Source organism: Chiloscyllium plagiosum, chromosome 20, assembly GCF_004010195.1.
Source record: "Chiloscyllium plagiosum isolate BGI_BamShark_2017 chromosome 20, ASM401019v2, whole genome shotgun sequence".
In the NCBI taxonomy this organism is placed as follows: Eukaryota; Metazoa; Chordata; class Chondrichthyes; order Orectolobiformes; family Hemiscylliidae; genus Chiloscyllium; species Chiloscyllium plagiosum.
The window spans coordinates 36,296,223-36,322,819 of NC_057729.1; the positions used below are offsets into that span (position 1 = coordinate 36,296,223).

The 26,597-nt window shown below is 40.1% G+C and overlaps 1 protein-coding gene across 2 annotated transcripts in view; it reads left to right on the top strand.

Moving 5' to 3' along the window:
• Positions 1-26,597, top strand: part of acss2 (acyl-CoA synthetase short chain family member 2) — a 78,286-nt gene that overhangs the window by 13,817 nt on the left and 37,872 nt on the right. For both annotated transcript variants that reach the window (XM_043710550.1, XM_043710551.1), the window contains exons 3-5: positions 13,078-13,169; positions 20,888-20,991; positions 21,370-21,442. In XM_043710550.1, the coding sequence (XP_043566485.1) occupies positions 13,078-13,169; positions 20,888-20,991; positions 21,370-21,442 (269 nt within the window). The remainder of the gene's footprint in view (positions 1-13,077; positions 13,170-20,887; positions 20,992-21,369; positions 21,443-26,597) is intronic.

Sequence of the window (26,597 nt, forward strand, 5' to 3'; positions counted from 1 at the left end):
TCGGAAAGAGTCCGCATGGTTTTGTGAAAGAAAAGCCATGGTTAACCAATTTACTGGAATTCTTTTTAAGGAGTAACGTGTTTTGAATACAGGAGAGCCCATTGACATTCCGTTCTTTGATTTCATCATGTACCATATTAAAGGTTATCACACAAACTAGAAACACAATGGTGTAGGAGTAACTTATTGGTATGGATAGATGGTTGGCTGACTGGCAGAAAATAGAGAATGCATAATTGGGCCTTTTTCTGATGGACAGGATACGATGAGTGGGGTCCTGTGGAGTCAACTTCCAATTTTTTTATTATTTGTATTGATGACATTGGTAAGGGAAGTAAAGGTATTGTGTTTCAGTATGCAGATGACACAAAGGTAGCTAAGAAAACAGGTTGTGAAGAGGATATAAGGAGGTTGCAAATTAATTAGTAGATGGTTTCAGTGAACGAGTAACAATTTTGCAGATGGAGTTTGATATGGGGAAAATGTGAAATTATTTCTTTTGGTAGAAGAATAAGCAATCAATGCATTATAGAAATGGGGAATGATGGCAGAATTCCAAGGTGTAGAGGCATCTAGGTGTTCTAGTGCTTGAGTAAAAACAAATTATTACACAAGTAAAGCATGTAATCATGAAGGTTAATAGGCTGCTCACCTTTATTACAAAAATAAATGAATATAAAATGAAGGATGGTATTCAAATATACAGGGCATTGGTGAGACCACATCTCTTTTTTTTATTATTCATTCATGGGATGAGGGCTAGGCCAGCATTAATTCCCATTCCAGAGGACAGTTAAAGATCAACCACACTGCTGTGGGTCTGGAGTCACATGTAGTCCAGACAAGGTAAGGATTGCAGTTTCCTTCCCTAAAGGGCAAGAGTGAACCAGATGGGGTTTTCCAACAATTGATTCATGGTTGTAATCATAGGCTTATTTCCAGATTTTTATTGAATTCCAATTTCACCATCTGCCATGGTGGGATTCAAACCCCAGATTAACAATCCAGCGATAATACCACTAGGCCATCACCTCTCCCACAGAACGTTATTTTTCCTTATTTAAAGAAGGATATAAATGCATTGAAAGCAGTACAGAGAGAGATTTACGAGATTGAATTTAATAGATTATCTGGAATAAACAGATTTTTCTATAAGGAAAGGCTGGACAGATTGGGCTTAATTCCAATAGAATTTGGAAGAGTGAGGATGACTTGATTGTCACTAAGTAAACTTCATAAAGTGGGTAATACTTCTGGATTTTTCTGAGATCCTTTTATCCAACAAGTATTGCCTGTGGATTTTGCAATGCATACACTCTGCTATACTAAACCATCAGTGCTTATAGATTTCTGTTGAAACCTTCACGGTTTGTCTCTGCGCTATTCAAATAATCTTCCCACTTTCTTAGCTCACCGGGATCTCTGTGAGTATTGACTCCAACACCTATCTGCCTGCTAATTACTAGAACTTCCTTTTAGGTATTATGACAGCACAGAGCCATCCTGCAACTCTTCACTCCTCACTCCTTGAATCTGTGTAGTTCATTGGTTTCTCAGCAGTTCGGCTAAAAGGACAGCACTCCTAATGTGGAGTCTATGTTCTGCCTCTTTATTCAACTGCTTGTGACCTTTGAATTCCTTTACACTGACTCCTGTACTGTCCTGAGTGGCCTGTTGAATACATTACAATAATCACATTTCAAAATTGTTGGGCAGGAATAATTGTTGGAATATTGACACCTAGCAACTCTGAACTGTGTTTCATAAATGCTACAGATATAGACTGCTGGCTTGCTCAGTACAAAAATGGATACATATTTCTCTTGTGATGAAGTAGTAATGACCCTATCCCTGGACCAGGGGCATGGGTTCAGGTACCACCTGCACCACAGGTGGATAATAACATCTCTGAACAGGTTTATTAGAAAAATATAGGTTAACTAATATAAATGGTTCTGATCACAGGTTATGTTATTAAAATGAAAGATTAAGACTCCACATTTGTAACAAATTTTGTTGCCAAAAATGCTGTTTGTCAATAATTAATTTACTTTGAAAAATGTATTTATGTTGGAATGGAGAAGACATAACTCAACAAGTTACATTCAACAATGCATCTGCTTCAGTACTGCACTGGAGTGATGACCTAGAATGTTTTGCTTTAGATTTGAATGGGATTTGAAGTTTCTGAATTGGAGCCTCAAGTGTTGCCAAATGAGCCATGATGACAACAATTAAAAGCTATCTTTGAAAGGCACTGACTTTCCACTCATTATTTCTTACCCTCTTTGAAGTGCTGGTGTTCCAAAATTTGCTGAAAAATTGCAGTTGGCGAAGAACAAGTGCTGTTATAATTGGTCAACTGTTTGTGGTGAGGAAGAGGAATCCCATGAATTGTAAGTTGTGATGAGTTTCTGGTCACTGCACTGTCCTGCAGTAAGCTTGACGAAAACAGACTTTTTCCTTTACCTCCACATGATTTCTTGAACTTATAGTATTTGCCCATTGATCTAGACACAAAGTTATGTCCATAATTAACAGCATAAGCACCAAGTGAGCTATATACTTTTTTAATTTTCAGAGCTACCACGTTTTAGAATGTGGCACAAAATACAATGTAGATTAGATTAGATTACATTACAGTGTGGAAACAGGCCCTTCGGCCCAACAAGTCCACTCCGACCCGCCGAAGCGCAACCCACCCATACCCCTACATTTACATTTACCCCTTACCTAACACTACAGGCAATTTAGCATGGCCAATTCATCTAACCTGCACATCTTTGGACTGTGGGAGGAAACCGGAGCACCCGGAGGAAACCCACGCAGACACGGGGAGAACGTGCAAACTCCACACAGTCAGTCGCCTGAGGCGGGAATTGAACCCGGGTCTCTGGCGCTGTGAGGCAGCAGTGCTAACCACTTGGTATTATGTAATGTCATTCATTGGTTACATCATGCATTGAATTATCTTCAGCTGTTGTACTGGATCAAGTATCGAATTGTTTAAATATGGCTTGAATGCAGAATTTCAAATTGAGTGGCATCACTCTCATAAACTTGATACAACTGTTGGTTTAATTCTGCAACAAATGTATAATACACCAGCTGAACTAACTTGTGTTGTTGCCACTTTGTAAACCATGGTATCACCTTAATGGAAAACTTGAGCATGTATGTGGTGAAATTTCTGTGTTAATTCTGTCTAAGGCTTACATTATCTGATGATCCAAGGAAGATTGATCTTAAATTGGTATGTTTATAATGTATTCAAAACATTATAAAGTTGTCAAACTTTGCAATAAAATTAATTCGACTTGATAAACTCCCACTTCCACTTGCCTCTAGCTTTATTGATTAAAACCCTAGAATTAGTGTTCTCCCTGAATTCAAGCCATAACCACCACCACACAAAAAATGAATGATGTGTAATATATTCATGTGGGTGCTTACATATTTATCTGGATTATGGATTCTGAATATTTGAGCTTTGTGCAGAATGTGTTTTTATTGTTTATAAGTGAAGTACAGGTCATTCTGCTATAATGTGCGTTTCGTAAATGCAAATTCGCTATAACACAATTGACGAATTGAGGTTACTGTTTCTAAAGTATGAACTTTTAAAGCATGTGTTGGTTATAACACGATTCTGACCCCATTAGTTTACATGGTACTGCTATTATGTGATTTTCTTATAACACGGAATTGCATGAGAATGGAACTACCGTGTTATAGCAGAATGGACTGTACCTTAAGTGTCATGAATCAGTCGATCTGTGAAAAAGAAGATGAGCAGGAAATAATCGTTGAGTCAGGTTTAGTTTTCCTGAGGGAAGCTTTGCGTTCGCCTTGATGAGAAATTTGAACTGTTGTAAATTGTTCAAATATCTTGGTTCGAAATTCACTGACATGGTAACCAGGAGAGAACATTGTTAACCCTCTAATGTTGTAGTAGCCCTGTCAGTGACGAGTAGTGGGGTTTATTTGATCTGGAATGAGACTAGACCTTTCGCTTATCCCTCAGGAAATATATTTTCCACTGTAGTAGAAGGAGAAAATAATGTCCGAGCTGTGTTGTTATCAAAGAGCCAGACTTGCCTCCACGAATGGATAACACATTTGGAAATTAGATCAGATACAGTACCCTTTGCAGATACATCCTTAAGTTTCTGGAAAAAATGTTTATTAACTCTGTCATTACCAATGCGATCAAGACTTTGTTATAGCAAGATTGCATTGATTTACTTTATACTTCTCCCAATACTTTATTTGTTTACCATCTCAAAGCATTTCTCATGAACAGACCTACACTTGTTTTATGGTCTAAATCTGATTTTTTTTGGATAAAGTGAATTTTGCTTGAAGTATATTCAACAGACAATGTACAGGTTGCCCATTCTATACTTCTGATCATTTTAAGTAGAAATGTTTTTCAAGTTGAGAAATTAGATATTTCAGGCTAGAAGCGAAGTAAATTGATTTGATACAACAATACTCGACTTGACATTTTCTGATACTTAAAATTGTCTTTTTGAAACTATAAAGGTGTCTGTCAGAAATTTCTTTTTATACTCTCCATGGGATGTGGGTGTTGCTGGCTGGCTATCATTTAGGTAATCATTTATTGCCTATCCATAGTTGACTTTGAGAAGCTAAGTAGCGAGCTGCATTCTTGAACCATTTGCTGACGAAGTGTTGTAGGATGATGCACAATTCCACTAGGAAGGGTATTCCAGGATTTTGACCCAGCAACAGTGAAGGAATGGCGATATATTTTCAAGTAAAGGTGGTGAGTAGCTTGGAGGGGAATTTGCAAGTAATATTCCCAGATATCTGCTGCTCTTGTCCTTTATAGATGGGATCGTTGTGGGTGTAGAAGGTGCTGTCTTAAGTGATTTTCCGCAGTGCATCATATAGATAGTACACACACTGTTGCTACTGAGCATCAGTGGTGGGTGGAATGGATGCTTGTGGGTGTGGCTCCAATCAAGTGGGCTGCTTTGCCCTAGAGGGGTTCAAGGCTCTTCAGTGTTGTTGGAGTTGGAACCATCCAGGTAAGTGAGAGTATTTCATGACAAACAGAAATTGTTGGAAAAATTCAGCAGGTCTGGCAGCATCAGTGGAGAGAAATCAGAGTTAACATTCTGGATCCAGTAACCCTCCTTCAGAGCAAAGAGAAATCAGAGTCACTGATTTGAAAGCCTCAGCCTATTCAGCCTCTCTCTGTAGCTCAAACCCTCTGATACCAGCAAAATCCTTGTAAATCTTTTCTGAATCCTTTCAAGTTTCACACCCTCTTTCCTATAGCAGGGAGACCAGAATTGAACGCAGTATTCCAAAAGTGGCCTAATCAATATCCTGCACAGCCACAGCATGACCTCCCAGCTCCTATACTCAATGTACTGACCAACAAAGACAAGTGTATCAAACACCACCTTCTCTATCCTGTCTACCTGCAACACTGCTTTCTAGGAACTATGAACTGGCACTCCAATGTCTCTGTTGCCCAGGGCCCTAACATTAACTGCTTTAGTTTGCCTTACCAAATGCAACACCTCACATTTATCTGAACTAAACTCCACCTACCTCTCCTTGGTCTGTTGGCCAATCTGATCGAGGCTCCATTGTACTCTGAAATAATCTTCTTCACTGTCCACTACACGACCTATTTTGGTGTCATCTGCAAACTTACTGATCTTGCCTTCTATATTCACGTCCAAATTGTTTATATAAATGATGAAAAGCAGTGGACTCAGCACAGATCCTTGCAGCTGTCACAGATCTCCTATGCAAAAATAACACCCTCTGCCACCACCCTCTGTCTCCCACCATCAAGCTAATTTTGTTTCCATTAGATAGCTCCCTTATATTCCATGCTTATTTTAATATGTTAATGAAGAAAACTTGTGAAACAGCATAAAACATTTTATAAAAAATTTCAAAATGTATCATTGGATGTGGGTGTCATGACAAAGCCGACATTCTTTGCTCATTCCTATTTGCCTTTGGGAAGTGATGATGAGTTGCCTTCTGGATCAACTGAAGTTTGTGTGTTACACCCAAGGTGTTATTCAGTAAAGAAATCTAGGGTTTTGATATACTGATAAAGGAGGAACAGAAATATATTTCCAAGTCTAAGACATTATGCGAATGGGAGGGAAACTTGTAGGTAGTGGTGTTCTGATTAATTAGCTACCCTTGTCTGTCTTGGTGGTAGAAGTCAAGAGTTTGGATTGCTGAAGTGCATTTATTAAATGCTGCATTACAGCCTCCTTGTCATGATGGTGCAGGAGATGAATGTTTAAGGTGGTAATTAGGGTGCTAACCAAGAAGATTGCTTTGTCCTGGATAGCATTGAGTTTTATGAGAATCATTTCAGCTGCAATCATCCTTGCTATTGAAAAGTATTCCATCACACTTCTGACTTGTGCTTTTATGGGTTGCTACGTAGGATCTGGGGTGTCATGATCTGAGAGATTTGCGATAGAATACTCAGCCTCTGACCTGCTCTTGTAGCCGCAGTAGTTGCTGCAGTTAAGTTTCAATCACTGCGGAGCTATTGGATACTGGTGGTACAGTTCAGTGTTGACTATGCCATTGAATGTCAAGAAGAGTTGGTTAGCCTCCGCCTGTTGAAAATTGTCACTCAAAGGCTAGTCAATGACATGAATGACATTAAATTTTGAATTTTATCCGATGTTGTTGTGTGGACATGGGAAAGAAATGCATGTATTGCTAAATGCCTTTTCAGTACAGTGGTATTATAAACCTGTGATTTGGAGCAAACTTTTGTGCATCTTAGTCACAAAAGCTATGCTCGCACGTTTGGATGGTAGCCACAGTAAGTGAGTAATCAATAATGAATAGTCCATATGTTGTTTTTGCATTTTCATTTTTACCCATCTTGCAGTTTTTTCTCCCTATTTGCCAATTGATTTTTCTCTTGGATAAGTCATTCCAGTGGGTGAGTGAACCAGCTACCTGCTTAGAAGCCTTTGCCAATTCTGCTCATGAGCCATCTGTTAGGACGAATGCAAAAGAAGGCTTTGTTGATTCTGAAGTTTTATTACTACCCGTAGGGCATTGCCTTGGACAAACTCAGTGTCTCATTTGAAATTCTTTGAAAGAGCATATCAAGCTGGTAGTAATGAAGTTAACAAGTATATTAAAATTGCTACACTTGATGGTACTATCATCAAGCTCTGTATGCTTTTCATTAAGTTTGTGCTTTATCTACTTGTTTGAGAAATGTTACCTGATGTGACGAAAACACGCAAACTTTATATTTTAGCCACTACGTTTCTCAGTTTTCCAAATGTATAATAGGAATGAAGTGAAGACATTAGGGAGATGCAGCAAAGATTCATGGTAATAGTTCCAGGGATGAGGAACTTCATTTATGTAGAGAAATTGGGAATCATCTTGGAGAATCGAGGGTTAAAAGGAGATTTGATAGAAGTATTCAAATTCATGAGGGGTCTGAGCAGAGTAACTGTGAAGAAATTGTTTCCAGTGCGAATTGAGAAATGAAGTGCATAAATTTAAGATAATTGACAAAAGATACAATGTCAACATGAAACTGTTTTTGACGTGATGAGTGGTAGAAATCTGCATTGCACCGCCTGAGAATGATGGAGGCTTGTTTAAGTTAGCTTTTTCAAAAGAAAGTGAGATCATTATCCGAAAAAGAAAGTGGTGGGATAAAGACAGGAGGATGGAGCTAAGTTAATTGCTCCTTCAGAGGGCAGCACAGACACAGTAGGCTGAATGGCCTCTGGTGCTGTAACCATTCTGTGATTCAGTATCTCTCTCTATGGGTGGATGTACGTCATATTTTTATACTTTCTCTCCAAATGTCTACTGTGATTCATTATTAATAGCATTACCAATTCGCTATTATCTGTTATCTCAGTAATAAAACTGGAATTAACTCATTCACTTTAAAAGTTTGATTTGAAAAACCTGACTTAAAACAAAATCAATTCTAATCTTTCCTTTTGGTGATAATTTTCTACAATTTTTACCTTTATCCAACCTTTATATTTGTATGATTTTACAAATACCATAGCAGGTAAGTATTAGACTTCTGAGAAATTCAGATGAGTTTTGCATTAAGTACAAATTAATTGGTATTGATTTTTCTTCCATGTTTTCTTACTGGTACTTGGGTCCTGGCATTCTTTATATTGCGTTCCATATTCAGTTATTTATTATTTGGTGCCTTGTTAAAGAAACATCTGATAGTGTGTAGGGTCAGCAGACGGTGAAGAAAGCAAATGGTATATTGGGCTTCATAGTGAGTAGATTTCAGTATCATAGAATCTCCACAAATTGGAAGCAGGCCATTTAGCCCATCAAGTCCACACCAATCCTCTGAAGAGCAACCCACCCGGACACCCCCCCCCCCCCTTATCCCTGTAACACTGCATTTTCTGTGGCTAATCCACCTAGCCTGCACATCTGTGGACACTATGGGCAATTTAGTATAGCCAATCCACCTAACCAACACATCTTTAGACTGAGAGGAAACCGGAGTACCTGGAGGAAAGATACACAGTCATGGGGAGAATGTGCAAATTCCACGCAGACAGTTGTCTGAGGCTGGGATTAAATTCGGGTCCCAGTGCTGTGAGGCAGCATTGATAACCACTGTACTACCATGCCGCCCCCAGGAGCTGCTGCAATTGTGCAGGGCCTTGGTGAGACCACACCTGGAATGTTGTGTGCAGTTTTGATCCCTTATCTGAGGAAGGATGCTCTGGCTGTGGAAAAAGTGAGAAAAATATTTATCTGACCAATACCTCGGATGGCAGGGCTGACTTCGGAAGAGGGACTAGATCAAACAGGATTACTGAATATCCAGTGGAGTTTAGAAGAGGGAGAGATTGCATAAAAATCTATAAAACTTTAATGGGACTAGGCCAGGCAGGAAGGATGTTCCCAATGACTGGGAGTCCAGAACTAGGGTTCACAATCTAAGGTTATGGGGTAGGCTATTCAGGACTGAGATAAGGAAAAATTCTTTTCATGACGAGAATGGCGAGCCTGTAGAATTCGCTGGTGCTGAAAGTGATTGAAGCCAAAACATTTTAATGCTTTCAAGAAGGCTTAAATATAGTTCTTAGGGCTAACAGATCAAAAGGTATGGAGTGAAATTCCAAACAAGGGACTGCACTGGACAGTTAGACTCGAAAGGCTGAATGGCCTACTCCTGTTCCTGTTTAAAAGTTATAACATGGAAAAACATCACAAGGCTTCACAGAGACTTCCTGAGATAAAACTGGTCTTTGAGCCAAAAAAGGAGGTAATAAGATCTCGAGATGGGACTTAAGAATGGGCTTGAAGGAAAATAGGAGACAGAAAGGAGGTGGAGAATTTCAGAATGTGGCTTGTCCAGTTCTTGAGTATGATTCCAAAGCAAAAAACTGAAATGGAAGAAACCTCAGTGTTAGAGCTGAGATTTCGTTTTCAGGCCATTGTATGTGGGTTCTGCAATTAACAGGGGCCATGAGTTGATTATAGAGTCATAGGGATGTACAGCATGGAAACAGACCCTTTGGTCCAACCCGTCCATGCCGACCAATCTAGTCCCACCTGCCAGCACCCAGCCCATATCCCTCCAAACCCTTCCTATTCATATACCCATCCAAATGTCACTTAAATGTTGCAATTGTACCAGTCTCCGCCACATCCTCTGATAGCTCATTCCATACACGTACCACCCTCTGTACAGGACATTGGTAAGGCCACTGTTGGAATATTGCATGCAATTCTGGTCGTCTTCCTATCGCAAAGATGTTGTGAAACTTGAAAGGGTTCAGAAAAGATTTACAAGGATGTTGCCAGGATTGGAGGATTTGAGCTATAGGGAGAGGCTGAACAGGCTGGGGCTGTTTTCCCTAGAGCGTCGGAGGCTGAGCGGTGACCTTATAGAGGTTTACAAAATTATGGTGGGCACGGATAAGGTAAATAGGCAAAGTCTTTTCCCTGTGGTTGGGGAGTCCAGAACTAGAGGGCATAGGTTTAGAGTGAGAGGAAAGATATAAAAGAGACCTAAGGGGCAACTTGAAGTACAGCTGCAAATGTGGCTCTAACCTTTAAGAAAAAAAGACTGAAGACAACCATACTTGATAAAATTAGACTTTCTTTGTTGATACACATCACTCCACATCCTTATCTATCTTTACTTCTCGAAATCTCCATCGTCCGTCTCACAGCATCCTAAACCATTGAGCTCTGTGTTAATTCTTTTTATAATTATTCACTGTTATATTGTAAAGAAGTTGAAAGTGTGCTTCAGTGAAACATTGCATAAACTGCTCTTCAACTTCTGAAACTTATAGAAACGTAGTCAGAAACTGTAATCTAACTAAGCTTTATCTGCAGTCCTTTGCTACAGTTGTATTTCCCACCTGAATGCTTGATTATATAAGTTGAATTCTTTTTTGTTAGTTAATTGAAATTATCAAGATTTGTAATATTCAGAGAAAGCGTGAAATGGGAGAAACTCTCCATTAAAAACAGTCTGGAATTTGCACTTGCCAGCAGCTAGGTTGAAATAGCATTTCTTTTTGGATGCTCTCGCCCACTTTATCCAGTCCTATGTACACTCTCCTATTAAGGTGGTAGGCAGACCCCTATTGCTGCTGGTCCATTCAGCAGCGGGCATTTCTAAGGTATGTAGGGAAACATGAGGGCTTCTCTGTGCCCTGTTGACAAGTGGTGGATTTAAGATGACCTATATGTGTAGGACTGTTAGACAAGAAGGTTAAAGCACTCCCACAGTAATGAGTACTGCCATTTATTACCATGGTGTCTTCCCCATTGAATGGAGCCTCAGTCTTAGGTGGCTGCCTGGACTACTGCTGAAGGCCAGCTCCATTGAGCCAGGGATCTTGACATGTTTATGAGGTTCTGGTCAGCCATTGGAAAATGTTGGATACCTCACAAAACTGCCTCCAATGGGCACCTCATCCCTTGGGTTCACCAGTCAATCTGGATCCCAACACACTCTGAGCATATTCCCCAGAGGCAGGAATGTGTTGAGGAGCTGTTACGATGCTGCTACCGTTCCTCCACCAGCCTCAAGCCCCCTAACAAAGGGAATGAGGAAAATTTACTCCTGAGTGTTGGATATTCAGGAAGGTTGACAAGGCCCACTCCCCCCCCCCCCCCCCCCCACCCGCCCATGACATAATGCAACTCTTTGATTTGCTTTTTACTATTTGTCAGCACAGTGCTAAAACTTCCTCAAATCAGGTGTGCCACAGAACTGAATGCCGAAGATCAATGTAATACAGGAATTACCCTCTGCTTTATTTTAATGACTACTGAATTTTTAGCGAAGAGCCCGCATTTAAAGGCAATGGGATTGCGTGTTATTGCAATATCTCTCCAGTTTGCTTATACATTTTGCTGTACCATCAGCAGTTAAGGTTTGGGGATTTACAAAGAGCTTATTAAGTACAAATGCTTCGGTTTTACAGGGCTTTGGTGAGACCACATCTGGTAGTCAGTGTTTACTATTGGTCTTAGTAAGTAAGGAAGAATGGAAACGCATTGGAAACATCTTGGAGAAGATTCACTAGTCTAGTACTTGGAAGGGGTGGATTGCCCTTTGAGGAAAGTCTAAATAGAGGTGGGCTTTTATCTGCCAAAGTCTAGAAAAGCAAGAGGCCACTGGGGCAGAACGGTGGCTCAGTGGTTACCACTGCTGCCTCACAGCGCCAGGGACCCGGATTCGATTCCAGTCTTGGGTGACTGTGCAAACTCCACACAAACATCCTCCCTGTGTCTGCGTGTGTTTCCTCTGGGTACTGTGGTTTCCTTCCACAATCCAAAGATGTGCAGGTCAGGTGGATTGGCCATGCTGAATTGACCATAGTGTCCAGGGATGTGTAGGCTAGGCACATTAGTCAAGGGGAAAGGTAGAGTAGTAAGGGGGTGGGTCTTGGGGAGGGGGGGGTTACTTTTTAGAGGGTTGGTGTGGACTTTAGATTAGATTACTTACAGTGTGGAAACAGGCCCTTTGGCCCAACAAGTCCACACCGACCTGCCGAAGCGTGTACCACCCAGACCCATACCCCTACACCTACCCCCTCACCTAACACTATGGGTAATTTAGCATGGCCAATTCACCTAACCAGCACATTTTTGGACTGTGGGAGGAAACCGGAGCACCCGGAGGAAACACGGGGAGAATGTGCAAACTCCACACAGAGAGTCACCTGAGGCAGGAATTGAGGCAGGAATTGAACCCGGGTCTCTGGCACTGTGAGGCAGCAGTGCTAACCACTGTGCCACCGTGCCGCCCAAATGGCCTGTTTCCACACTGTAGGGATTCTATGATTGAGACCTGGAGGATCCTGATTTGACTTGACGGAGCAAATGTAGAAAAGATGTTTCTTCCTGTGGGAGAATCTAGAACTGTTTTTAAAATTAAAGGATTGCCCTTTTTAAGACAGAGGTGAAAAGTTATGTCCCTAAGAGCCGTGTGTCTTTGGAATGCCCTTCCTCAAACTGTAGTGAAAACAGAGTACTTGAATATTTTTCAGATAGAGGTAGACCCTTGATTGACAAGGGGCTGCAAGGTCATTCGGGTGGGCAGAAATGTGGAGTAATCAGGTCAGCCACGATCATCTTGAATATCAGAGCAGTCTTGAGGGACATTGTATATCCATTCCATTTGAATCCTCTGCATCCGGCAGAATGGGGTATCTGATATAATGTCAAAGCTCTATAATTTTTAGTGGGCTACTAGAAAATGGTGATGAATTGGTAACTATTTTCACCCTCAAAATTCACTGCCCGTTGCCAAATTTTTCTGTTTGAAAACGCCTGTCTTCTCTACTACATCATAGACAAAACCAGGAATCCATTCAAAAAGGTAGAAAGCCTACAACTTACGATATTCATGATCTTGTGTACTGATATATTTTTCCTTTTAAATCTATTGAACAATAAATGTTACTTCCTCTTTCATGTAAATTATTGTTAATTCTGTGTCTTAATTCACATGATGCATAGTGTTAAATAGCAGAAGGTTAGTAGAAATATAACTTTGTTATTTGATTGCAGGGAGGGGAATGATCCTGGAGATTGTATGCAAATAACTTACAAAGAACTCTTGCAGCAGGTCTGCAAATTTGCCAATGTCCTGCAATCTCATGGTAAGCTCCTCAATTAAAATCTCCCTAATTCATTTTCCCTGTTTTATAAAAGATGGAAATCAACTATAAGGTCTTTAATGTTTGATATGACTAATGTGTCAGTGTCTGTGCAAATTAATTACATTCATAAAATGTAAAAGGACATGAACACATTTTAAAAAAAACTTATAAATGAGTGATACATACCCAGGATTTAGTTATCTGAATTTTTATTCAGGATTTAATTAAATTGGCAAAGCCAAGGATGCACATGGCACTGTTTCCTAGCGTTGCCCTTAGAATAGCTTTATGTGGATTTTATTGATTAGTACATGATTTTATTTTGAGTTATGAACACTAGGCACTTCTCACACCATGGGGAAGTTATCTTTAAAGATATAATTCCAACATTTGCTGCTATTCTTAACCTACTGTTGCTGCAATTTTAAGAAGTCAAAATGCTCATTACAAGAGAACCATTAGTATTATGTATTAGTTAAAGGCTTAAAGATTATACAGCACTGCGCAGGCTTAATGTTCTATGCTGGCAAATATGCTCTAATTGAGCCTTCTCCTGTTTGAACTCATCCAGCTGTAGTACTATAACCTAATTGAGCTCTGACTCTCTGTTCCGTTTGCTCACATGCTGGTCTAGCATCCCTTTGAAGCAAATATAGATGCAGCAACCACCTCCTTTTCGCTCTCTGGGTAAAAGTTTTTTTTGAATTCCCTATTTGATTTCTTGGTGACTTGTACTATGGTTTCTAGTTTAGCTGGTCCTCATATGAGAAAATATTCTCTCTCCACTCTATTGAAATCCATCACAATTTAAAAAAAATCCCAGTTAGGTTGCACCTCGGCCTTCACTTCTCAAGGGAAGAGAAAAGGAGAAAACATCTTCTGTTGGCCATATCCCTCATTCCTGGTGACTTTCTTGTTGTCCATCTTTGCACTCTCTTAGGTACCTCAATGTCACTTTTCTTACATGGCAACCAGAATTACATACAGTACCTCAAGAGTGGTCTAACAAACATTTTTTACTGGTTTAGCATAACTTTATTTCTCAGCTCTAACCCTCCAGAAGGAAGCTGTAGAGTTTGGTTTACTTGTTTATGTCACTACTTTAGTGATTTGAAGTATTGGTGTCCCTGATCTATTCTCAATTCCTTTTAGCTTATTGGTGCTGAATTTTATTGTCTACCCATGGGCATTAAAGCAGGTGGGTTGATTGGTAAATTAGAGTACTGTCCCATCAGTGGAATCTGCTGCCATACCCACCACAATTTTACAGGCTGGAAACATCTAGTGAGTTGCATATCCCTGGCCCAGTTGAGATCAGTTAATCTGTAGTTAAGGGCCTCATCCCTTCGCTGCTGCTGTGATTTAACAGAGTGGAAGAGACCTATGCTCAGTGTGCGGCGTGATAGGTTTCACCCTGTGGACTGCTGGCTTGAAAAGGGGAAGCTATCAGGGTGATTTTGCATCTTTCCTGGGCCCCTTTGTCCAATCAGTGCATTCCAACTTTGACTCACCGTTTTGCCTTCGGATTTGCACCCTGCAGTCCTGGCAAGATTCAGCACTTAGCTGGATTTTGAGACCTGAGGCTGCTCATTCTGTACGGGTGCTGTGATACCAGTGCTATTCATTGCTTGTGGTTTTGCTGCTGGCCCCCAGTCCACCCACACCTCTGAGGTAGGGCTTCATTCCCAAAATGGACAGAAGACCTACCTCAAAACTAATTAATCATCTTCTGAAAAAACATTTAATATGTGGCCGGAGAGCCGGACTCATCCCACATTTATCCTGGATGACGGGGTGGCCTATCTTCCAGAGGTAACTTGTTTTTTTTTTTGCATGCTTCATGTGAAATTTTCAATATGAGCTACATTTTGATTTTCAGCAGCTCATTTTTGCTCACTCCTATTATTAGGAAATGAGGTTACGCAGTAGCAATACCTTCAGTATTTGTATTGAATCTTTTTCTTGAGTTTCTTCCTTTGGGTAAATGGCACAAGAAACAAACAAAGAATCTGTAATATATAGCAGCCTGTGTAATTCATACTGAGAATTAATCAGATAAAAATAATATGTCAACTATTTGTCAATGCCATGTTAGAAACTTATTTTGCAAAGTCATGCTGTTACTTAGTAACAGGACACTGACCTATGCAATAGTGGTTCAATCAAAACTAGAACAGACAAAACATGGCACGTGGGTAATAGCAGCTTTGATTGAAATGAAATTTCCTTTAATATCAAAAGTGGCAAATACTTCTGTCTTAAATAGTACTAAATCTTTAACTTTTCATGAAAAATTTAAGTTCACAAATGATCATACAGCGTGCAAATGATTTGTAAGATAAAAAGAATAAATGGTTTTCTGACTATTGTGTCTATCACTTATCTATCTTGTTCCTCAACTTCTATGTGACTTTCTAAATCATGTTCTGCTTCTGCTTCAGAAACAGTAGCTGATGATTGTCAATGCATACTGTACATTGAACATGTGGTCTTGTTTACCAACTTTATGCCACCTGGTTACAGATAATTCGACATTGATGCCACCCCCAGAGACGACGACATGGTGTTGTCAATTTTCGGCATCTTGAAATGGGGACTGTCTTGTCAGGCAATTTTGATTCTCTTCACACTGAAGAACGTCTTCTCAATATAGTATAACTTATGCATTTCTTTGATAAAAGTGTCAGAGCTGACTGCTCCCCACACTCTTTGAATTGGTTTGTGCTTGTGTCCGGCAACAGATCTTGTGATGTAATTGAGACATCCTATTATTGATTCTCTGCATCCCTATCCAACCCAGTTTCCAGGTGTTTACAGTGCTTTAATTGGAATTAGTCCTCTTCTTTATACTGGAGGTGGTTGATGTCTTAACTGTCTTTTGAGAAGGTGAGCTCGAAGGCATTTTTGAAGTTTTTGTAGCACCAATGGGTAGTGCAGGTTTTGGTCAAATCAGAAAGTGCTCCATCTTGATTCCATGCTGGAATTTAGTTACCATTAATTTTCTTTTCGTTTACATTTTATTACTGTCAAGACTCTGGTGGACCAATGTAGTTGTGTAAAAACTACCAAAGTGACTTCATTACTTCAACATTTCAGCTTTTTGTGCCATTGCGTAGGATGAAAACTTGCTGGATTATGGATCTAATCTTTCTGTATAACAAGGCAAGGTGTTACCATCCATGCGCTAATGTTGCCTGTCTTGCCATCATAAAAAAACTAATGGTTATGACTCAAACATAATTCCTACTTCTCCCACCTTCTTCCACTATAATTAACTACACTTTGCCTCTACCTACTTTTTTTCTTTCTCAGAGCCAATTAGCTATTTGTCCATCTACTTCCCTCCTCATTCCATGTTATCTGACCTTCTTTATTATGTGGTATCATATCAAACATCTTTGAAAATCAAGATAAAGTATTCCCAGTGCATCACTCCAATCTACTATTTCTGTTCCCTCCTCAAAAAGGTCAGTGATTTCAATCAAGCAGTTCTTTCGCTTCTAAAATCCACTTTGATTTTCATATCACATTTCACCTCCTTTTATGTTCTCTATTCTGTTTTTTTTATAGTAGAGATTCCATTATATTTCCTACCACCAATGAATTGCTGATTGGTCTATAATTCTCTGAGTGTGTTCCACTTGCCTTAAATTTAGGTTTTAATGTTTTATAGATTGGACTGGTATGAATAGAACAATTTACTTAATCATTATGATGCATGATTGACTCTACAGTGGTGTTGGCTCAGCTGTTGCGCTGAGAGCTAGAGTTGCCAGATCTGTAAGAAAGTATCTTGGAAGTATTATCACAGGAGTGCCATCGTGCAATTACTTTGCCCTGTTAAACTGTCTTTACCAATCTCCAGACCAATATTTCCATCAACAATGAACAGAAGTGTTCAAATAAGAGGGAGAAAAAGCATCAATTTTTTTAAAGCACTTCAGATTTTTGTCATTGTAATGTCCAGGAGATCAAACTGTGCAGAATTCTGGGCAATCTTGGCAGGTTGACAACACAATGAAATGACCAGGATTTTCCATCCATTCACTTTAATTATCAAAATGATCATAGATTGGCACACAGAAAAGTGTTCATTACAATTTGAACAGTGTCCAAGTGAAGTGGATATTATTAGATGAGGTGCAGTTAATATTTTTATCCCTAGTATCGCTGTGGGTATAGGCTTACTTAAAAAAAAAAGTGACAAGTGCACAACATGTTCTTTCTCCATAAAACAATAATAAAATTGACGTATTATTTTTATTATAAATATTCTGCTTCTCAGTGAAACCTAGTGATATCCAGAGGCATTGGCTGTTCTTCTGAAGTCCTTTGAGTAACTCAAATTCTTTTTGTGGGAATGGTAATACAAGTGCAGAATGAATTTCAATGCAAATGTGTTGAATGTTTGTACATGCATTGGCCAGAAAATATACAGGTATACATACAATTCCAATATGGGGTGAATCTGCTTTTTGAGTTGGATAAAGCATTTGGTATCCTAGTTTCAAACTGAAAAGAATTCTGTGCTTTTATGCAGCTGCTGTCAATCCCCATGTTCAGTGAAGTTGAGAGGGTGGAAAATCCAGTGCAATTCAAAAGTAGCAGAGTATACAGTAAAATTGCGGAACTGCCTATAAATTTGTGTTAACTTGGCTTCGCCATGTCTGAGGATGCCCCTATATAATCATATTTTACCCACAAACATTTTTAGAAAAATGAAAATGTGGTGATGCAGAAAATGAATGAAAAATATACTTTTAAAAGATTTGTTCACACCTTAGCATGGCATGACCTTGAACAGTAATGGAGGTCCTGGGCCTCCTTCACAGCCGCTCCCTCACCACCAGACGCCTGGAGGAAGAACGCCTCATCTTCTGCCTCGGAACACTTCAACCCCAGGGCATCAATGTGGACTTCAACAGTTTCCTCATGAAGAGCTTTTGCCCGAAACGTCGATTTTACTGCTCCTCGGATGCTGCCTGAACTGCTGTGCTCACTAATCCAGAATCTTGAACAGTAATAGACATTGTTGGGTATTAGCATTTGAAAAATTCAGTATTTTTTTTCTGCTTTGTTCAGACAATGGCAATACAATCTGCCATATCATCAATGCATTCAACCATGTTTCCTTGATTTACTACTGCATTAAATAATCTTGGAGCATCTCTCTGGTCTTTCTGCCTTCAACGAAGGAAATGAGAGCAGGTGAATAATAACCAGGCTTTTCAGAATTTTTGGACTAGGCTGAAGAACATACAGACTTATGATCACCTCACTTGAAATTTCTGTTATGCCATCCACTCAGAGTAAGATTCAATTGTTGTTCCTGTTGGAACTCCCATGACTGCCTCCCATGCCAGATTGAAAAGACTCTTGTCATTGGATTAGTTGGCTCAATCCTGCTCCTCTCAAATTGTCAGCATCTTGCACAGTCATAGCCCATTTGAATCTAGCGAGTTGGAAGCTGTTGCCAATTGTGGCCTCTATCACCATCTTTTACGCCTGGAATCTAGAATAGTCAGGTTTTATATCTGCTTATTAGTGGCTTCAATAACCTGAGAGACCAGCTGCCATCAGCAGTTGATGTTTAGGCCCTGAATCACCCCTAATCCTTTGACTGGAGCTTGACCATGCTTTTGGGATGCAAGAATGTCCATGCCAGTGATCTCTGGGTGTGCAGGGCAGTTGTTTATAAAGCTGACAATCTGCCTATTCTTCCATTAATAAGTTTTATCAACTCTCTTGATTCACATCTCAAAAATGCTGGAGCTCATCCAGGTGGTCTGTTAGCCTGTTACATTGCAAAGGCATGTGACTTCTTGGAATTTCCTATCACATGAAGTGGCAGCTTTTCAGTGCCATTCGCGTTGACGCAAACCCTAGCAGTGGCAAGTTCCTTGCTTTGCTTTACACTACTACATGTTTCATGTTTAATCATGAAAGAATGATCTAATCAAAGACAGTGAAACAGTCTGGTTTCATCCACATCAAAAACATCTCTTTATGTATATTTGTCAGTACACTGATATGATCACTTAGCCAGTTGTCTGTCATTGTTGCCATCACTGCCTACAGTGTGAAGGATAATACTGTACCATGTTTTGAATGTGTCCAGTTGTCCATCACTCCAGTGAACTCCTTGTGGCTCAGCCTCTTACCAGGTGACTATATTTTTCTTGCAGAATTGGGCCAGAGATGGAAACCTTCTTTGTTTGAGCTGACTTGGACCACATTAGCAGAGCTTCTTTGTTGGCTAGACTTGAGAACAGTTGATAAACTTGATGATGGCATCTTCCACATCTTTTGTCCACTTTTGCTTTGCACAACTTTGATTTTACTTGCTGTGTTAACTTCACTTTGTTTCCGAATGGTAGTGGTTTTATCTTTTACAGGTTTAGCCATACATGTAGATTGTGCACTATAGTGTTGCCTGAATCTTCTCCAAATGGTTGGCACAGTCATATGACATGCCTGCACGAATTTTGCAAATCTTGAGATACTGTCCACACCTCAGCTTGTAGCAGGTATCTTTCTGCTTTATTTTCTATTCTGTTGGTGAAAATGGCTGACAACACTGTCACAACTATTCATGATTTCATTGTAGTTATTGTAACATGCTTATGTTGAATTCCACTACACTTTTTTTTAAAAATTAAAGCATTTACTATAGTGCATAATGGAATTTAGTACAAGTATGTGATGTGTTGTGTGGAATCCATACTGATTATGACTGTCCATTCTTAACTTCACCTTTGTGGCATAACTAACCTTTCTACAGCAGTAGATGGGGTGTGGATAATTTGTACAATGGAGGATCACAAGTATGATCTAAAGACCTAAAGACAATATGCGTTGATGCCTCGAGTTCTTGAATATAGTTCAGTCAACCTCAGTAGTTTAATTTTCTAATCATATCTGACTTGATAAATTTCCTTGCAATAATATTTAACATATGTTCTGTTATATCTGTTTAAAGAATATTATTTCTGTTAACAATACAGTACCTGCATTTAATATTCTATTGTTTCATATAACCATAAGTTATCCGGTTACTGAATTTTCCAGTTGAATGAATTTTATGGTCATGTGGAATTGTTTTTGTCTTGAATTTGACCAAGGTTAGTAATTGCAGATGATTAGATATTTTGAGGCGACATATACTGGCTGCTCCTATTACTCTTCAGTTTTATTAAAATTTTCTGTTCATAATTTTCAGAAAAACAACTAGTGCATTTCTCCCCAAAAACAAACCATGGGAAATGTTGCGGTGGAATTCAGTCCAAAGTTATTTTCGGATGACCACCAGTTGGAAGTAGCACAGGAATTGACTGGATATGAATCTGGTCATCTACGCTTTGGCTTTTACCTTTGATCGGAGGAGTGGAGGGGACAGAAATAAATCATGTTGATTTCTTGTAACCATTACTTCACTTTTTCATAAGATCTTCTACAGTAAAGATTTGGACACAGTGTTTTGTTTTAGTATACTGATTGGAACAAATAACTTGTGTAGATAAAAACAGCAGTTAAACGTTTAAATTTTAAATCTGAACTCACTAACATACAATGATACACAGTCTGGTATAAATTTTAGTTGCTGCATATTCTCTTGCCCTGTTTTAATTTGGATGTCCATGGATGAACCAGAACCAAAAAATGTTGCTTCCTGTCATGATATATGCAACAATTTATGTCTTTTTATTTAAAATCCACAGGAGTGAAGAAAGGAGACAGAGTTTCAATCTACATGCCAATGATCATAGAATTGGTTGTTGCCATGTTAGCTTGTACCAGAATAGGGGCAATACATTCCATTGTGGTAAGAAAAAATATAGTTGCTAGTCTCCTTTGTTATGATTACTGTAATTGTAGGGAATTTGGAAATTTAAATAATTATTTAATAAATACTTTAATTGACCAGATCAATTCGGTAACTGAGTTCAAGAAATCTCCTTCTTATCCAACAAAAACAGAATGGGACTCACTTTAAATACTGAAAAACTTAGGTATATTATTCTAGTTGCTGCTGATCGACATAACCAGCCCACCAGGAATTAATGGCAGCATCCTTGTGAATGCTGAGAAGCGTGCAACTCTGACTTCAGTTTAGCAAATTTAAGCAATTAAACCTAGATGATCAATGTAAATCCAATTCACTGTTATTGAGCTGTCAAATAATTTTCATTTTAAATTTCAGTTTGCAGGATTTTCTGCAGAATCTCTATGTGAACGAATTCTGGATTCTTACTGTTCTCTGCTAGTTACAGCAGGTAAATAAACAGCTCGTGCACCAAATTCTGCCTATCAATTAATCTGTAGCAATATTTTCAGGGCTCCTGTTGCACTACTGGTGAAGTACTTCATTTGTTGTTGCAATGTATTTGGGAATTTTAATGTAACTGCAGGTTGCATTGGGTGGGGAAGGGGATTTAAATGAACAAAGATTCCAAGCCTGTACAGGAAACCAGCTCCAATCTGCTGATCTTTGTGCTTTGGTCAGCTGGATGAGTGGGGTAGTGTAGGTGTATTGGGATTTTAAAAATGTAAATGAGGTTGCAACTAACTGATCTAACCTCCTTTTCAAGTTTAAGTTTCCAGCTGGCCATGCCTAGAAACAGCTCTGAGTGAGGAAAATCTTGGAGAGAAGGCAATAGGTACTGTCATCTTGCAGAGCAGTATGAAAAGGAGTGTTTTCTGCTTGGCTGCACATACTCCCTCTCTGTAGGACAGCTCTCCCTACCCCCCAAAAATTAAAAGCCCCAGTTCTCAAGCACCAAGTTTACTGATTGGATAGGACCCCTCTTCAATCTTAGACCCTCTCTGAGGTCAGAGATCAGATTCATATAATTCTCCTTCGGAATATTCACACACACACACGCACACACACCCCAACCCCCACCCCGTCCTGCAATTGGAAACCTGGGGTTCTGGATTACTAATCCAGTGATATCACTACTAAACTACCAACTTTATCTATGGGGATAACTTTTTTCTGATTGGTCACACACTGAGAGTAGTGAGATTTGTGCATTTTTGAAGTGTTTGCATTGGCATACAAATATACTTGTAGTTATTTGCACAAATGCACGTACATGGTAAACACTACACAAGCTGCGTTTTCAAAGGCAATTAACAATTTCTAGCCAGAAAGGTGTGACAAGAATTTGTTGCATGAGATACACTGGCATTCAGGCTGAAAGCAGATTGATATTCAGCATTGACCTTTGTTTGGAGCTGAACTATTTATTAGCAAGCTGGGTGAAGGGATAATAATTTCAAGTTTGCCAATGACAAAAGATAGGGAGCACTGTAAAAGCAATACAGGTGGAAGCATGCATGGCAAATAGATTACATTATAGGTAAGTGTGAGGATATTGCTTTGAAACTAAACAGAGCTGAATCAGTGTTCTTTCTAAATGGTGATCCAGCTCAACTAATATATCATATACAGAAAATAAAACTATCCTTGGAATGTACAAACACTATTAAAAGGGCTAATGAGGAGTCAAGATGGCAGTGACCCAGGAGGTCTGCTTTGCTGAGCTCTGCACCAGAACCCAGACAAAGTGTGGCACTCATCCTTCCTTCACTGTTTAATTTGTTGGAAATAACTATTTCCCAACCCTTAGAATTATTTAGTACCAGTTCTGAACAGTTTGGTGCAGTTTAGAAGATGACTAGGGGGAAAGAAGCATGGGGATTGTGTCAGACAGGGAACACCTCCCGCAACAATGGACACACCCATGGCCGCATCATCAGCCCCTGCGACCTCCCCCGGGAACTCACCTGCAGAACAGAGCCCGATCTCGGAGTTGGTGAAACTTCGAGAGAAGATAGATTAGTCGGTGGAAGAGACCCGGGCCAGGCTTGAATTGATCTCGGTCACACTGCAGTGGCGTGACCTGGAGACCCAGCGTCTCGGGGAGGCGGTGCAACGGGCCATGGCTTCCAAGACTGCAGCCGAATCCTTAGTGGGTCGGATTCTGGCACTAGAATGTCGAGTGTGGAGGAGCAGGTTGATGACCATGAAAATCAAGGTCGTCAGAAGAACATCTGGTTGCTAAGGCTCCCCGAACGGGGGGGGGGGAAAATGGCCAGCTTGTCAGCTTTCTGGAGCAATGGCTCACACAGTTTCCAAGGCTGGAGGTTGAGGTAGGCTGGGTGTGGGTAGAGCAGGCCCACCAGGTCATAATGTGCAGGCCCGGATCGGACCAGCGACCCCACCCAGTCCTAGTGTGACTCCGGCACTATTGACGCAAACAAATAATGCTGGAAGCCTCTAGAACACTGGGGAAGAATCCTCGGGCTATGGTATATAAAGGATCATGAGTCCTGTTTTTTCAGGACTTTTCTCCAGTTGTAATTCACCAGAGGAAGGCCTTTGATGAGGTAAAAAGGCAGCTGAGGGACCTGAATATCCAGTATTCCATTAGATATCCAGCGATACTGCATTTCAGCAATGGGGGTTCGTGTTTAACTTTGATTCATCAGAAAAGGCAAAGGACTTCTTGGGTGCTTTAAAATAGACTGACTGGCTTGAATTACATGGACAATTATTTTATTCTGTTTTATTTTCCCTGTAATTTGCCTGGTTGTCGGAGGGGTGGTCTTGGTCGTCTTGTTAATATATATTGGGGTCAAAATGACCTCTCTTTTTTTGTTTTCTTTCCCTTCTGTCCCCCATACTTTGTTTTGGATTGGGGGTGAGGGAGAGGGGAGAGGTCATGTATTAAATTTTTTTTGTTGTTCAACCAGAAGTGCCTAGGATTACAGGATGGAGGGGACAAATTGGTACCCACTTTTAACTTTCTTGTCATAAGATATTGTTTTTTTTTCCTTTCTTTGTGTTGTCTGGGGCGGGGGCCTAACTCCAGCTCGAAGGAATCATGATGGGATTATTGGGTGGTATGAGCACCCCCCGTGAACAAGAGGGAAAGTCTCCTTTCAGTTATGTGAAATGTTGATATGTTGTAGAAGCAGTTGTTAGAAGTCTTGATTTAGTAGTTTTGGAAATTGCATTTTTAAATTTATACAAACTGTTTATGGTTTTCACTCAGTGCACTATGAGTGGGGTTATTCCCCCGGGGGTCACTGACTGTTTCGGATGATCATGGCTAGCCATTTGTTTAAATGGTGCACCTGGAATGTTAAGAGATGTCATTCACCAATTAAGAGAAAAAAGATACTGTCAAGCCTTAGAAAGGAGAGGGTCAATGTAGCCTTGTTACAAAAAACTCACTTAACCAATAAGGAGCATTTGAAGTTGCAACAGGGAGGATTCGTCCATGTGTTTTTCTCATCTTTTAACTCAAAGTAGATGAATGGTCATTCTCATCCGGAAAAACCTCCTGTTTCAAACCCTAGGCCAAATTAAGGATGAGTGCGGGCAATTCATAATACTTAAAGCTTTAATACATGGAGAGGAATATGGGATTCTGAATATATATTGCCTCCCCTGGCGCATCCATTTAAATTTGTAACAGATGCGTTGTCTAGATTAATGGCCTTTGGGGCGCATCATACAATTATAGGGGGAGACTTTAATTATATTATTGACCCCGAGGTGGACAGGATGCCTAGGAGTCTTGTGGATATGTCTCTGCAATCCAGACTTATAGTTGACTTGAACAAGGAGTTGGGGTTGGTGGGCGTATGGAGATGTCTTCACCCCGAAGGTAGGGATTTTACCTTTTTTTTTCTAATCCACATAAGTGCTGTACTAGAATTGACATGTTTTTGTGTCCCATCGACCTTTTTGAATTTGGTGCTATCTTGCAGAATAGGGAATATTGCTGTTTCTAATCATGCGGCAGTGACATGGCAGTAAAGGCCAGTGGTGGTAGGACGGGTTCCCGGCACAGGCACATGGACCCTTTCCTCCTGAAAGGTGGCAAGTTTCATGGGAGTTTAAAATTTTTTGGGATATTAATTTAGGTGTGGCCAGCAACCCATCGGTGCTGTTGGAGACGCCAAGGCCTATGCACAGGGTTTGATTGTTTCTTACTCTGTGACCCGGAAATGACAGGGGGAGAACGGCAACATTTGCTCGAGGCTTGCCTGAAGGCAGCTGAGTTAGCATACTTTGATAGGCCGTCTCTACCTAAATTGCTGCGGATTATAGCCCTTAGGGCTACTTTGAATGCTGCACTTACCCAAACAGCAAAGAGGGACATTTCTTTTGCGAAACAGAGATTATTTGAGTATGGTGATAAACTGGGTAAGATATCTAGCATACTTGGCCAAAAAAAAGAAAGGTTCCCCCCCCCAATCTGTTACATCCACAAGAGAGAGTGCTGGTACTTTTACTTGCAATGCTAAAAAGATTAATGCAGCATTTAGAAAGTTTTTTATTTTGAGCTGTATCAGTCGGAGAGCTATGAGGATAGAATGATGAAAATGGAGTCCTTTTTTTAAGACCATGGACCTTTCCGATGTAAGCTCAGAACAGGCGTCCTTTCTGAGTGCACCCCTGACAATTCAGGAAATACAGGAGGCGATGAGGCAGCTCCAGAGAGTAAAGTGCCCAGCCCAGATGGATTTCAAAGTGAGTTTTATAAGGAGTTTATAGACAACCTGGCTGGTCCACGCTTGGATATATACAATTACTCATTCAGTCACGGCTGCCTCCCATCTTCTTTGAAAAAAGGAAATATTTCTCTTATTCTTAAGAAAGGAAAAGCCCCAGAAGATTGCACTCCTTACAGACCCATATCGTTACTGAACATGGATTTTAAAATCCTGTTGAAAATGCTGGCGTTAAGGCTAGAGAGGGTATTGCCTTATATTGTCCAGGAGGACCAGACGTGTTTTATTGAGGGTTGTAGGTCTACCAACAATATTAGAAGAGTATTAAATATGGTCCAAGTATGTCAGCAAAGAGCGATCCCGGGTTTGCTATTCTCCCTGGATGCAGAGAAAGCATTTGATCGGGTGGAGTGGGCATACCTTTTTTCCGTCATGGAACAGTTTGGTCTAGGAGAGGTTTTTTTCAAATGGGTGGCATTTATGATATAAGATCAGATAGTTTTAGTGTTGGCAGAGCAGCCATCAAGGGTGCCCCCTCCCCCCTCGCCACTATTATTTACATTGATGATCAAGCCACTGGCGGAAGCCATCCAGACAGATCCCAATATAACTGCCCCGGAGGTAGGGTCAGGTAGGCATAAAATCACCCTCTATGTGGATGACATCCTCTTTTTAACTGATCCAATGACATCTGTGCCTTGCTTAATACAAGTGATTAATCTATTTGGTTTGTTTTCAGGGTATAGATTAATTTCATGAAATCAGAGGCCATGCCTGTGGGGGGTTTTACTAGTATATCCAATTTTGGGGATGGAACCCATTTCCCTGTCTGGTGGTCACAGGGAGGTTTTTTGTATTTGGCATTTTTAATACCCCGGTTTTCGATCAATTATATAAAGC